This window comes from Varanus komodoensis, unplaced genomic scaffold, assembly GCF_004798865.1.
Source record: "Varanus komodoensis strain SLA01 unplaced genomic scaffold, ASM479886v1 scaffold44_3, whole genome shotgun sequence".
Lineage (NCBI taxonomy): Eukaryota > Metazoa > Chordata > Lepidosauria > Squamata > Varanidae > Varanus > Varanus komodoensis.
Window position 1 is genome coordinate 6531445 of NW_025336010.1, and position 16312 is coordinate 6547756.

Here is a 16312-nt window from a genome sequence, read left to right on the forward strand (position 1 = left end):
GCAAAAAAACCCATACAGCTCACACATTCCTCTTTCTCTCCATTTAACCTCACAACAGTCCTGTGAGGGAGGTTAGGCTCCGAGTCAGTTAGTGGGTTAATAGTAGAAGATGGGAAATAAAACTAGCTTTGCTGATTGAGCTAGTCTTTTTAAATCCATACAGCTTTGAGATAAAGGATAGCTAAAAAGGACAGCAAGTTATGTGTGTACTCTACTCCTGTGAGTAGTTTAACATAGAAGACTATATATGTAATGTGCAGTTGAAAGTTCATGAGAAATATTTGCATTTTTAAGGATTGTAGAAGCTTGCAGAAAGTGCTGCTTCTGTGCCATGAATATTTTTTCCTAGCTGTTCCTCTAAGTGGATTTGTGAGCTGTTCAGACAAATTGAGGTTTATTCATAATGTAAATGTGTTCTTTCCTGATTTAACATGGAGTTGGGGGAATAACACATACCTCTCCTATGGCAGAGATTGGCAAACCTGAAGCTTATGGGATCTACTTTTATTAGAATGCTGATGCAACATCCAGAAGTTGATGTAAAAGAAACATTGGAATTGAATGGAGTTCATAGCCCTACCATATTAAGATTCTTTTGTCATCCCTAAAACTTCTTCATTTCAGCAGTGTAATTTAGGATTGAATAGTAGGGCTCATTTGGTTGCTATTTTTAACAATTAGGGGCCAGATCCTTGCTGATAATGGCAAGTTAACCAGTTGTATATACCAAATAGTCTATGGGAGAAATCTCAACAAGAAACTGTGCTCAGATGGAATATGGAAAGGAAAATTGTGCTGAATTTTCCTTATTCCTGCAGTTCCTTAGCACTACTGAACCTGAACACTGTTAGTGAAGTGCAGGGGAAATTCCTTAATTATGTTTCTTATTTTTTTCTTATAAAAGAGCCTGAGAACTTGGCCTTCATTCTCAGAACACAACTGAATAGGAAGTCCATCTATGCCATCTGCACAAATTTGTATGCACATACTTCAGTTGAGTAATTTGCCCCAGTGGACTCCTGGCAGAAGGTTAACTTTCAGTGGGAGGTATAATGGTCTGGGAGAGAACATTCTGAATCTGTACAAAGTAGCAGCTTTATCAAGATTTAAAGCAATAAGAAGTGAAGTAAGAGGCCTGTACAACACAAATGCCTGACCGTTAGAAACTTCTAGAGTAATGTGTTATGCATTCAGTCATAATCTTTCTCCCTGTGGGTCATATGGTTAGAGAACTTCTAATAACTCTGCTAATAAAAACTGAGCATTCAGGACTATAGTTGTAATTCCATTGTGTTTTGAGGCAGTGTAGTTCTATGCACCCACTAATGCTTTGTTATACTTTGTATTCAAGTGTAGCAATATACAGTGCTTTAGAAATTATTAGGTTCTAAACACTAAACTGCATCATGTTCTTTATCTCTAAGCAAAGCATATTCCTGGTTTGAAATGTTCTCTGCAGGAATTAAAAGATATTGGCCATCGTGATCAGATGGCTGCAGCCAGAGGAATTCTTCAGAAAAACATTCCTATACTTTATACTGCTTCTCAAGCATGTCTCCAGCATCCAGATGTAGCTGCTTACAAAGCCAACAGAGACTTGATCTACAAGCAGTTGCAGCAGGCAGTGACAGGAATTTCTAATGCAGCCCAAGCAACTGCTTCAGAGGATTCTGTTCAGCAACAGAGTGGTGGTGGAGAGTTGGCTTATGCACTGAACAACTTTGATGTAAGTACTGAATTTTGCAATCTGGTGATGGTAAGATGCCTGGAAAAAGTTGACCTCCTAAAGGGTGATGGCTAACCATGTACTAGTCAGACATAGATTTAGTTCAGGCCTGATTGATATTAACTAAACATACATTTCTGTTGAGAATCTCAAAGCTTCAGGAGAGCACATGTGATTATATAACTGATTAAAGTATCTGGACACTTTTAGATGGCCATACTGATATGAGCTGCTTCTTTACTTACGTAAGGTCTTCTCATATCCAAGTCCTGTGTAAATACTTCCTCAGAGCTTTTCTTTTATCTTTCCAGCTCCATACTGCTTTCATCCAGCTTTTCCCACAGGCTAGCTCTTCCACTAAATTTCACTTGCTCAACTTTCTGCATTTTAGATTTTCCTATTTGAGTCCATTTCTGTAACTCACTTTAAAAGTTATAAGGGCCTGTAAATATACTTACCCCTAGCAAGGGTACAGTGGGAATGTTCTCACGTTTCTTCCTGTATCCAGAGAAAGCATGGGGGATCCTGAGGCAGTACTGAACTGTAGAAATACTTGGAAAGTGGTGTTTTCTATTCCATTCAGAATCACTTTGAAGCTTAGTGCAGTAATTATATACCCCCAGCCCTATTCCCAGTTTTGAGGGGAGGTAGGGCTCACTCCACCTACATGGGTTTGAAACTAATGCTTTATAGTTAGGTAATAACTATACCTAACTATACCCTAAAGGACCCTTTTTTGGGGGGGGCAGGGTTATGTCTGCATAATCCTATACTGACTACCAAGGCTAGGAAAAATTATACACACTTATCTTTTCTCCATCATAACCTACCCAGAGCTCTTAACTGTTTCCCCCTGTCCCTTCCAATAGTACACAGTCACATATTCCTAAGTTGTTGCCCCCTTTCCTTCTGTTTCTTCTGCCTTCATTCTTTCAGGTGTTTGGCTCATCCACTTATCCTTTCCTGAGACAGATGACTGTATAGCACTGTCAACATGCATTCAGAAAAGATAAGGAAAAGGACACTTCAAAGAAACTTCCAATCTATGCTGTTTCCTTCTCAACCTGCTGCCTAGTCTCCATTATTCTTCCACATTCATCTTTTCATGGCTAATGCCTCCAGTTTTCATAACATCTGGGCCCTCTTCCCTATTCTGATGCTCTCCCCTTACTCATTTCCTCAGTTTCTTATCTCTCTTTCTCTCCTCCACTGGCCGCAGGCAGTAGGTACAATAGGTAAAGCTACTGTTTATGCATTGTTAACAAACCTAAACTTAACTTTACTGAGTTATTGCACTTATCTTGTGCAATAAGAAACTTCAGCAAAGTTGTATTGTGATGTATTCTTACAGTATACATCTAAAAGTATAATGTCTTCCTATTAATAAACCAGTTACAATAATACTTCACATTACAGATGGAGGTGGAACTTCTTACCCTATGTTATCTTTTGCTATATAGGAAAAATTAAAGCCAGAAGACAGTAGCTCTCAACCATGTAATATACATAAGGATTTATAATATCTGCTTAAATATATTAGGCAATATGCACTATTGTTGCTCTGTTCATCTAAGGAACTTCCATAAATAGACAACAGTGGAAACTGCCATGTACTGATTAAACATAGATTTTTTAAAAATATATATGATATAGATCTGTTAACTTCAGTTAACAGTTAAGTATGTAAACTTCAGTGTTAATATATACAAACCAAGGAAGTTTATTTTTAGATTAAAATTTGGGAAAGATAAGTGTTTGTGTTAATAATTGTGATAGGTTCTCGATGTTCAATTTAACATGGAACTCAATATAAATGGTACTAGTACATACTCAGTTTTAAAAGTCTGATGCTTCTGAAGGAGTTGAGTACTTCATTCTCTTCCCTTTATTTATTTATTTATTTATTTATTTATTTATTTATAATTTTTGTATGCCATCCCATCGCTTATAGCCTTGAGACGGCTCACATAAATAAACATAATACAATTAAAACCCAGAAACACCCTGGCTGCACAACTAAAACCTATAGATATTATCAAGCATTGTTAAAAAATTGTTTAAATAAAAAGGTCTTAGCCTGGCGCCGAAAAACAAGTAACGACGGCGCCTGGCGGACCTCTCTGGGGAGCGCATTCCACAGATGGGGGCCACCGCAGAGAAAGCCCTCCTCCGAGTACTTTGCCTCCTGATGTCTCTCCCGGAGGAGGGCCTCTGCTGCTGATCTCAAGGGGCGGGAGGGCAAATATGGAAGCAGGCGTTCCTTTAGGTATCCAGGTCCCAAGCTGTTAAGGGCTTTATAGGTGATTACCAGTACCTTTAATTGAGCCCAGACTTCGATGGGAAGCCAGAATATAAAAAGAATATAAAGAAAATTAAAGAATATAAAAAACCTATAAAATATTGGTTTGTATTATTTTAGAACTCTATGGATTGGAAATATGAAACTCGGTAATATAGACTTGGCAAAGTGTCATACTTCCCAGCCATTCTTAAGTTAAATTCATCAAACTGAATCAGAGTAGTATGTAACCTATTAAGAACTGAAAAACTTCTTTTTAACAGAAACAAATTATTGTGGATCCTTTGAACTTCAGTGAAGAACGTTTTAGGCCTTCCTTGGAAGAGCGCCTGGAGAGCATCATTAGTGGTGCAGCCCTAATGGCTGACTCATCCTGTACACGTGATGACCGACGGGAACGCATAGTTGCAGAGTGTAATGCAGTGCGACAAGCCTTGCAAGATCTGCTTTCTGAGTACATGGGAAATGTGAGTAATCAAAGTGTGTGTTTCTGTGTTAAACTGAAGTTTGGAGCACTAAGAGAAGCAGTGAAGTTATATTATTTGAATTTTAATAAAATCTCTTTACAAATATAACTGAAAGTAAAATTAGGCCATTTGCACTTGATTCATTCTGGGATGCTCTCTTGCTGTGTTAGCAAAACTTTTTACTAGTTTCTAAATTATCCCATTCTACTTGACTTGAACATAGGATGTAATAGTAGATTTGAGTTATGTATCTCCAGTCTCCTGCAGTAGAAGGATTTCTAGTCTAAACTTGAATTTTCATGATCTAGACTTGTGTGATCATGGTTTGGTATTAAATGGCTTTTAAATATGGTATAAACCTAGCAGTGGAATGTCAACAGTATATAATACTTGGGAACTTTACTTCTAACTATAAAAGTTCATGCCGCATTTGTTTAGACAAGACAAGAGTTTCCTCTGAAACTCCGGTTCTGCCAATAACAGCTTTCTTTGTCCTTTTCATTGAGTATGAGATAGTTCACTGATGGCCCCTTTCCTACCTGATGCAAAATGTGCATTTGGATGAATGTCAGTATCTTGACAGGTCTCTACACAAGTCCAGCTGTATTGTATAATGAGAGATATTCAAGTGAAGCACATTATCAAAACTTGGAAGTATTCTATTGGACAAGCTAACAAATTTAGCAAAAATTAACATGCATATATATGGCTGTATAATAGGAATAAAAATGCCTAAGATTACAATATGCGCGGTTTGCAAGATACTTAAGTGAAGGTGGTATCGATCCTATTCTATCTGGTATAACTATCCTAAAATAATAACTCTAATGTAGCATGTATTTATGAAATTCATTTGTAAACAGACCATGTTTTTTTCCTTGCAGTAGATGTTTTGGATCAAGAGAATGACTGAGTTAAAATAAAATGTTGATGTCAAGACTTGATTTTTAGTGTCAGCATTTGAATTTGGAGTAAATTTTTGACATTAAAAAACCAAGTTCATCTTTTTTGGTTGAATGGGACTAATATAAAATTTAGTACATTTCATTGTGAAAATTGTAAAAGTGACTGCTGTGCTATGATGTATGGTGAGAAAATTATGCAGAAATAAATCTCAATTGTATTACTAGATAATATTTCTAGGATATTTGTTGTAGGAAATTGGAGAGGAGCATTTGTTTGGATAAATCTAATTTCTGATCTTGCAACAAATGAGGGATGCAAAAGGTATTTTTGAAGATGTGAGGAAAAAATAAGAGTATAAGTACTTTAAGTGATTGCAGTTTCAGCTATATGCTACTTGGAGGAAAGTATCTTGGGGTTCTGAGAACCAACCTGTCTAGAACTTCATATAATTCTTTCTGCCTTCCCTTTCTTCCACATATTGTGGCTTGGAGAGGGGGCTTGCAGATCAGTTATGACTGGGTTAGCTAGCATCCTTTGCTGACTTCTTTAGTTAACTGAGTATCTGAAATATTTTATGGCACGTTTGCCATTCCTTCTCTAAATTGATCCAGTATAAATGGATACTGGATGAATGGTGTTAAATGTGTGGGGAGAACATGCTTTGAATGAATTGAGAACTGCACTCTTGACAGTAACAAGCTTTCTAATTAGGAAAAAATGCACTGGAGAAAAATGGTCAGATAATTACTAAACTCAGCAATAAGTAGGGGTACAATCCTTTGTTGTGCAGCTGCTCGACATTACTTTTGACCCTGTTCACTGAACATTGTGGGGAAAATTAGTAAAGTGCTGCACAAATTGCTATCCAAGAATATGTAGACAATTTGCTGAAACAATTTTACATCCACATCTGGCAGTCTGACTGGGCTTCATAGCCAGAATCAGAAGGGATCTGCTGATCAAACTCAATATAAACAGGACAAAGCAACAAACCAAAGGCATCCCCACACCCCTCTCAACTTTAGAGAGCTGTGTGACTGTGCTGAGATAGGAGGGAGAGAAAAAGCTGCATGGGGGAAGGTGGGAGTAAACAAGTTTGTATAAGCAAGAAAACAACTGAGATTTTAATAAGGGTGAGAAGGAGGAGGGAGAAACATGTAAGAAAGCTGGGAAAGAAAGACTTGTGTTAGCAAGCACCATGAGTATTGAAGTATTTGGTGTGTGAGAGAAAATGTTACTACTAGTTGGTTATATTGCATTTTTACTGCTAGTATGTAATATGTTCCTTACATAGTTCTCTAGTCTGCACGCTTGCAGCATGAAACTAGTACTTCAAAACTTATTTTTTTACATTTCTGTGTTCTACAAGAAACCTGCCAGCTTCTATCTGTAGCGTAACAGATAGAGAAGGATGTTGAAACTTTGCACTCTTGATATAGAACAACAGGCAGATATGTGTGAGGAATCTGGGACTGGGAACGAATCAGATTCTGTGGGCTCAGCTCCCCCACACACACACTGGTGCACTTTGCAGCATCCCAGAGTCCCAAGTTCCTGACAAGCGTGGCCAGTGTTTGCAGGGTGTTCACCAGGAATCAAGGGCCATGTGCTGTGCAAATACCATCCCTCTTCTGCACAAAATCTACTGCAGCTAATGCGGAAGAAGGTTGCAAGTTGCACAACCTTCTTTCCATGAGCGTTCATGGACTTCTTGGCACAATTTGCAAGACAGAGCCAAGCATAAGTCTGTGATTACTAGAGGGATGAATTCTGCTAGGTTTCCTCCCAGTCCTAAGAAAAAGCTTCCTGAATAAGAACCAACATGGTTTCAGCAAAGGAAAATCTTGATATCTTTTGGAGTGCTTTGAGGCTTTTATCAAATACTTATACAGTATATTTGAAGGGGAAATGGCAGACATATATTGAAGTCCAAATCAACAAGCCAAGAATTGTGTAACTAAAGACCAAGGAGTAGAGAGCAGGTATAAATTCAGTTATTAAAACAGTGGGAAGTAAGGAATGGAGCAAACCAAAGATGTACAGTAACTTGAGTGTAACTTAAGCAAAAAGAACAAACAGAACACTTGTCCTAAAGGACCTTCCCTCCTAAGTTCATAACACAAGTGGCAATGGATAATGTTTGAAAGCATCAGCTTGAAGTTCCAGTTCAAGATAAGGGTGTGGAAAACATTGGATTAGTGACAAATCAGGAGATGAAATGTCGAGCAAAAAGCCAGTGAAACTTTCTTGAAATTTGCCAAATAGTAAATGAATCTGTGATTTGTATATTGGACAGTTGATGAATAAAGATGTTAAGGCAATATTCACTTTATGCTTCCAAGTAGAAACTAACACTTCTGTATAAAAATACATTCAGCTTTTGTAATTAACAAAATTTTAAAATGACTGTGGTCAATCTAAAGAGCTACTTCAGGTGTGCACAAGACTTTGGGTATATCCAGCAAAATGTAACTTGTTTGGCATCACAGTCCCTGAAACCTTACCAAAATTACTTTGAAAAGTCTGCTCAGAATAGGAGTTTTAAAAGAAGCTTGTCATGTGCTTCTCCACCAGGCTTCCTTAATGCCACAAATCCAGACTTCTCTTGGGCATGCCATACTAGTTTTGACTATTCGGATTCTGGACAGTGTGCCTACTTCAGTATTTTATGAAGCCCTATTCTATACTTATTTACTTATTATAGTTATATAGTTATCTACCACTTTTTTGCCAAGACCCTCAAAGCAGTTTTCAAATATTAAATATTGACATAAACCAGTGTTAGTAAAAACCAGAACAAAGTCTGACTGTTAAAAAGCTGATTGCATGAGTTGCATAGTTGGATCTTCCTTTCTTCTGCATTCCCTCAGGGCACACATGTAAGCCCAGGTAGGGTGATGGAGGGGCTTCCCTCAGCTATAGATTATCCTTTTCTCAGCTTTGAGGACTAGGTGGTGACTCTGGGCCACACATGTACATATATCAGCTGTTTGGTAGGTGTTTGAAACACAGGTGAGCTGAGGAAGAGGCAACACAGAGAGAATCATCCCCACATGTGATTGCAGTAGTAAAGAGGACATCACTTCCACTCAGTCTTTTAGGATCCAGGCAGGTATGCATAGAACAAGGCAATCCTTCAAATAATCTGACCCCAAGTCTTTTAGGATGTTTCCAGAAGAGGAAATGAAATTATGTATAAAGGCAAGAGTGTCCACTTGAGCAAAAGGAGTCACTCTGCGCATTTAATAGGAGTAGGGAGCATGTGGTCATTCGTGCAATGTTGTACTATAATTCGCATCAGCCCTAGCTAGCATGGCCAGTAGTAAGGAATGATAGGATTTGCAGCCTAACATTTGAAAGAGCACGGATTTCCCATCCCTCCCTTAAGCTGCAGGCCCATTGGTGTTTAGCATCTCATAATAGCAAGAAGCAGGGCTTGTAAAGGAAGCCGTTATTGGTAAGGCTTCCTACTGTCCCTGCTAATTCAAATATTTAATTGTTCTAGGAAAAATATCTTGATGGTTCGTCTAGCTTAGAATTATGAAATCCTTTTAGAATTTTTTTTTTTAAACTGGCGAATCAGGACCCACTACAAGGTTCTAGCCCTACTCACCATAACTAGCATATACTTGTATAAACAAAATGAACACACACACACACACACACACACACAGAGAGAGAGAGAGAGAGAGAGAGAGAGAGAGAGAGAGAGAGAGAGAGAGTGAGTCTCAAAATGTATCTTTGGAGTAAAGGTGGGTCTCAGTTCAGAAAAGATTGGAAAATCAGTCCCTTGGAGCTTCCAGAGAAATTCAAGAGTGTTTGATCTGTGGGCAGTTTGGGAGGAACAGGAGAAAGCATGCAGCATGCCAGCCACTTCTGCTCACCTACAACTGGCTCATTCAGAGGTTGTTGACTTAATTGGTTAGGGTTTGCACATCATGTTCAATAAACCATGAGTTAACCACGGGATTCTCTAGCCCTTAAACAAACTGATTATCTTGGTATAAACATAATGGTAGATCTCTCTGTGTGCTCCCACTTATGCAAGCAGCAGATCTCTTTCTTCCCCTACTTATGCATGCCAGCTTAGGGTTTGTTTAAACCATGGATTCTTATGTGTGGACCAGGTTGTAGCCTTTAATTAGACAGGATAGAAAAGAGGAAAAGCTAAATCTTTTCCTAGTGACAGAGGAATGCACACAACCTTAAGAACTGATTCTTGCTGGCTGGCTTCTAAAACTTAATTTTGCATTTTAAAAACAAAAGCCAGTAATGTCAAACTGGATGAATTCCAGAAATTTAGGCCTGATTTATAGAGAGCTATTTGTGTAATGAAATTGACAAATGGGAAACATTTGTGTCAAAAGATCCTCCTAGCAAATATCCAGTGTGTAGTAACACATACAGTAACGAACTAGCTAGTATTTTTAATAGATGACTATACATAGTGCTTCCTAATATTCTGGGTTTACAGCTTAGTTTTTTGGTACCTAGTAACCCAGTTCATATGTCACAGTAGCAAATCGTACATTGATGCTGGTTGTATTATCCAAGCTTTCTGAACATTCATCCCCTGATCAGGTCAATTAGGATTCCTATGTGACAACCAAACTGTGAGCACATTTAAGTAGTTAGCTTACCTGTGAGCTTAACTAGTGATTAACTATTAGTGTCCATGTTCAGTTGATGTAGTAACCCCCAATCACGTGAACCAAGTTTGAATATTTGAAAAGGCACAGAACATGATAAATCATGGTGTTGATCAACCCATCATTAACCCATGATTTACTAGTGTTACATGTGAACAACCCCACTCTCTTGTTCATGGATCACCTTGAACTACCTAAACACATTTAGCAAACTTATGCAGTTGAATTCTGTACTTTAGGCGTACAATAACTTGAATTTGGGGTCCCAAATAGACACCTTTTCTGCATATTAGGAGCTTCAGGTCTTTAATATCAAAGTATTAGCAGCAAAATAAAGCTTTGTTATTCTTAATCCACCAAAATGCAATTAATTGCATCTTATTGCTTAAGTCCTTCCTTAGTGATTTGATTCACATGAGGGTGGATTTAAGTAAGACTAGATTTAAACCATGGTTTTACATGCATGCATGCCTAACCCATAGGAAGAGGAACTTCATTAAAATATTCCCAAACTGGGTCTCTTTTATGGCCTGCTGCCATTATAGGTTTTCTCCTCCAGGGAAAGAATAATATGTTAAAGCTCAAGCTTTACACAAGAAGATCCAAAGATTAGTGGAGTATTATGCTCAAAAGGTGTAGCTTTCATTTTTACTGCTTGCTCCCCACACATGCTTTTAGCTGTTGCACTCCCAACAATCTTCTATTCACTGAATTTTTTGAAACTTGGCACTTAAGAGGTAAGAGTTTGATTCTGTGTACATAGATTACCAAAGGAACAATGGGATTATGGTCTTTTTCTCAACTGTGTGTTTCTTTTATAGCATTTTTGCTGTGAAGAAGAGGCATGTGATCTTTGCAGACACAAATTGATGGTTTTGAGAACTGTAAAACCAAGCATCTGTGACAATGTCTTTTAGATAGAAAAATTGCCCAATAAATTTTACAGAAACTTCTGGAAGAGCATGACATTGTGAATTGGTTAATAGAATAGATTTACCAAAAAACTGAAATGTAGCATAAATATACAGCCTCATGCTACATAATTAAAAACTAATCCTTATTTCATGATGAATAAACTTTGAACTGTAATGTTATCTTTAGATAGATTTTTTCTCAAAGTATTTTATTTAAAATCTGATTTAGATAAAAACCCATTTTAATTAAAAATCATTTATTTTTATCTACCCTGATTCACATGACACAACAACTAATCATGGGTGGCCTACCATAGTGTGTTGCCATGTTGTACCAACCTAGATTTACTATCCCCAAGGTGGCTTATTTTTACGGACAAGCCACCATGACAAACCATGGTTTGTTTTAGGGCATGGATTCTCAAACTACGGCCTGTGGGCCAGATCCAGCCCGCCATACTGATTTTTCCGGCCCACCTCAGAGCTTTTGGACTCGCTCGGAGAAAACAATCTCTGAGTGAGTCCAAAAACTCTGAGCCAGCACAGGCATACTCAGTGAGGAGATGGCCGTGATTGCAGATGTGCTCGTGCAGGAAAGACGGGCACAATCGCAGTCATGCTTAGCAGGGAGATGGCCGCAATAGTGCTCGGGGGGGAGATGGCCACGACTGCGCCCACCTTCCCTGCACGAGCGCGCCCGTCTCCCCCTGAGCATGCCCACAATCGTGCCCTTCCCCCCCTCCCCTCAGCATGATCGCGGACATTGTAGCTATGTTCCTTATATATGGACATGCTCTTCCCCACCTCATCTTGGGCTGCTGCTGCAGCCCAAGCGAGCGGAGCAAACATTTTAATTTTTTTAAATATTTATTAAGTTTAATTAATTTTTTAAAATCTTAATTATTTCAATTAATTGTAATTATTTTTAATGTGCAGTGTGCATAGGAATTCGTTCATTTTTTTTTTCAAACTATAGTCCAGCCCCCCAAAAGTCTGAGGGACAGTGAACTGGCCTCCTGGGTTGTTCACTCCCAGGGAGAGTGGGTTGTTGCGTTATCTGAACCCAGGACAATAGTTTCATCATAGTTTTTTGGAATCAGCTAGCAAGCCACTGGACAAGGAATAGCAAAAAAAGCCCATTCCACTTACTTTTTGACATCTCAGCAGTGGCTGTCTTTCCACCAATACCACTTTGGAAGTATCATGACTTGTTTCACAGCTTCTTTCATTCTCTTTCAGTGCTTCAAAAAAGCACAGTTGAGATCATATTTTGTTTTTAATTATTGCCAGTCTTTCGCAAGTACACTCTTAGGGTTATATTATGTATGCTGTCTTGCTTGATCGATTTCCTTATCTGATTGAGATGTCAAATAGAGCAACTAAGTGGCATAGGTAACATACAAGGAAACTGACACAATGAGACTGCCTTTGAACTAATTTGAGCACAGTCACAAAGGACTGCAGGAGAAATCTATTGGGATGCAGTTTCTCCAAAATGGGAAAAAACTGAGGGAGGGAATATACTGATAGGGGGAAGGGAAACAGTCTCACCTTTGGCAATGTGATCCTCTTGCTTCGAAGTGTTGAACTATCCATCTTCTGCAGAACCTGGATATATTAGCTGTCCCCTTACTGCTGAGATGAATGCAGTTCCCTGGTAGTTTTTTAACTGCTGGAAAACCACTGTAAGAACTGCTGGTGCTTGTACCCTGTTTGCGCCACCCTGTACTGCCACATTGGTAGCATTTTTTTTAACCATCTAGAGTTTTAGAATATTGGAACTCTCTGAATATTTAATGCCCAGAAAGTAAATGGGAGGGGAGAAATCCATGCAACTTAAAGGATTAGAAAGTAAATGCAGGGCAACCTTGGATACCTGCAGTAGCAGAGCATTTTCGGTAGATAAGCAAATTTCCTTTCCTTTTATTTTCCAGCCATTAAATTGGTGTATAAAATTGCACAAATCCATTGCACAATCACCGCCCCCCCCCAAAAATAACCCCTTTGAGGTGGCAGAACAAGTCAGAGCAAATGGGGCACCAGAAGCAGTGCTATTTATATCCATTCCTCAATAGGGCACCGTTTACTCAGTCCCATTCTGTCACTTCCTGATGATTAAAAAAAAAAATCAGGTAAATGCAGTAACTGATAACTAACTGATCTGAAAGCAGCTGTGAAAATCCAGGGAGCAAATATCTCTGATTCCTAGGATACCTGCAGATTTGGGAAAGTGTTGGAAGGTGGAGGACTCTGGGAATTGTCAGTTTAACACTTAAAAGCTAGAGGATCACAGTGCCAAGGATCACATTGCCAAGATGTCATTGGTGTCATTGTCCTTTCCCTGCCCTGCTTTTGGTGTACATACTCCTTTGGCTTTCCCCCATCTTCTTGGGTTCTTCTAACATATGCTAATAGGTTTCTCCATTCATATTTCTTCCCCAGTCCTTCATAACTATCTGCAAGTTAGTCAACAAGCAGTCTTGTTTTGTCAGTTTCCTTATATGTTGCTTACTCAATTTTCATGTGCCCCTTAACAACTGAAACATTGCACATTTTTTAGGCTTTTAAAATGGGAGGACTTGAAGATGAAAAGGAGTAAGGGGGGGGTGGGACAAGGAGACAAGATGGGTTCTACTGTGCAGTCCCCTGGTATATGTGCTGGAGCTATCTGGAAAGACAGAGAGGGAACAAAGGGAAGAACTACCTGTGGCAAGGCTGATTGTCAGGAGTACTATGAGTTGTTCCATGAACAACATATACTCCATAACTCCTTTATGGGGTGGCTTAGCATTTTGTGCAGACCCACCCTTTGCAATCTTTTTACTAGAACTGTTCAGTATTTCTTTCAGAAATAGAAGCACTTGTCTTAGGAACTTATAAGAGATGGACATACCACTTATCACATGTGTGGTATGTTTTCATTATCACCCAGGTCACTGGAGTGAGAAGAATTTCACTTAATGCAAAATTGTTCTTGCAAGATAGAATTTGAGACTTCACAACCTGCTACTTAATGTAATCTCTCAATGAAATCCTTAGTACATTTTCTTGACCTTTCTCATAAGTGCTTCCTGTGAATAAAACTAGAATTCAGAGAAATACCTTCATCTCCTTTACTGTAGTATTCTGAGTTTTTTATTATTTCCAAGCAGATTGAGGATGTTTTCTTCACCAGATTACTGTTGTTGCAGGCATCTTGCTTAACAGCAAGAATTAGCATGAAAGTGTCTTTAGTTCATATTGAAATCTTCATTCAGATGAAATCTGGGTTTGCTAAGACCTTTGACACTGGGCGATGGTTTGCGAATTGCAAATGACTCACTTCAGTTGCTTCATAGACCGCTCTAAAGAATGTGGTTATTTGTATTGGAATATATCATATTCTAAAGGCTGTCTTCAAATTCTAACCCAATATAAAAACATCCTGTTACCTGTGTGTCAGTTTTAACAAAAAATTGATAGCTGAAATTATGATGAACAATGAACAGGTGGCACTAGTATATGATCTGACATAATGAAACTATGCAGATTAAGGTTTTAATGTCCCCTTGTGCTTATTGGCTTAGCACAGAACATGAACAAACGTATCTAGATGTGACTTGATAGAATCCAGGCTTCAAAATGCTTTTGTGTAGCGGAGTATTTTCCATGCAGTATTGTAAATTGTTGGAGAGGAGTCTTAGCAACTAGACACAAAGAGTTGCTTCTATCTTAGCTCCAAATGCTAATAAACAATTCCCCTCCATAACACTCAGAATAAGAAAATACATCATAGATATTGTTCACAAATATTCTGCTCCAGTATATTGTGGGTCACATTGTAAGTTAGTATTTACTTTTTACAGTTCTTTATGAAATCCTTAAGAAAACTAGAGACTGTGGTTGTATAGCACTTTTGCATTTACCTAATCTGTCATAAGTAGATAAATTACATGGGTAACAAAACATCTGTATACTTTCAACATTGAGCATTTGCTAAACAGTAACATTTCACTTGAAAAATAATGAAGGATACCATACTGATATGACTGAAAACATACAACTTAGTTATTTAAAGGAGATCTTTCTAGGCAGTCTGGTGGGAGCAAGTAGAATAGTCCTGAAGACTCCTGTTTTGCTGGCTCTTGTCACCATAAAGGTCAAGCAATTTTTTTTTTAATTGAAAAGGTACCAGAAAAGAGGCAACTTCTATTTCTTTTACAGTATACACACGTTTTAATGTTTTTTGTACACTGCTTTTACTCCATTATGAATCCTCCTCCAACAGAAAATGCATCTTGAAACATTGCTATCACAAGTCATTTGGAATGTCTGTTCTTAGCATTGTCAAAGAGTTCCAGGGGAAAATATAATAGCGGAAATACTGAACTCGAACTGGAAGCATGGCAGAGATTTTTGAATTTACATCATGGATATGGCCACCATCTTGTTATCAGGTGGCATAATTGACATTATATGGGATAATGAAGTTTCATTTAAAAGTAGAGGCCTCTATAATGTTATTTCTCTTAAACCAGTAGCTACTGCAGTATAAAAAGAATGATTCCAAAGTATTCAACAATGCTATTAGTTAGAAGAGGATGACAGTAAATTCCATACTTGTAAGCCGCCCCGAGGCTCATGCGATGGGACGGCATATAAGTTGTTTAAATAAAAAATAAAATAAAATACCAGGAGTCTTAGTGTACAAAGAACTGTGATGCTGAACATGGTTCTCATGGTTTTATTCCCACACACAACACGTTCTAATTCTGAAAGCTTGCTTGCATGTATCTTAAGCTGTCTGAATGAAAAATAATTTGCTTAGGAGTTTATTGAACAGTTTGAAGAATAAAAAGTGGGTCTACTTCCTTTCCCCCCACCTTTGTGAATTATGTTAATAGTAGCCTTGAAATACTTCCTGTGGGGAGGTTTTAAGATGACAATCTGCAGCAGCTAGGAACTATTCAGAAAAACAAAGTCATTTTCAGCATAGATGGGAAAATGCATTGCTTTTGTGACAAGAAAGGGGTAGGTAAACATAAAGCTCCATGAGACCATGAGTTACGCCAGCACTGGGAAAAGTTTGCACACGTGTGCATCACATGATTTACCATCATTTGACTATGTAAGACTTGATGTATATTTGTTTGAATTGCTGTCAGGTAACATGAACATCCTTTCTACAATGGCTCTTCACATAAGCGAGTCATCAGTTGATGCTGCTGTCAACTTGAACATGGATGTTTGAACTGGTCTTCATAGTGCTCCTTCTGTTGGATGAAATAATACTTTTGGCATCCCTACTAATACTGAATTGAATGTGATTATTTTTGCAGGCAGTTTGCTGCTCAAGTTTGCTGCCTCTTTCC

At 38.3% G+C, this 16312-nt stretch overlaps 1 protein-coding gene across 1 annotated transcript in view; it reads left to right on the top strand.

The window, feature by feature from the left end:
- The window catches only part of CTNNA1 (catenin alpha 1), an 84535-nt gene that overhangs the window by 15395 nt on the left and 52828 nt on the right, over positions 1-16312 (top strand). Inside the window, exons 6-7 of the mRNA XM_044444164.1 lie at positions 1460-1726; positions 4289-4492. Of these exons, the coding sequence (XP_044300099.1) occupies positions 1460-1726; positions 4289-4492 (471 nt within the window). The remainder of the gene's footprint in view (positions 1-1459; positions 1727-4288; positions 4493-16312) is intronic.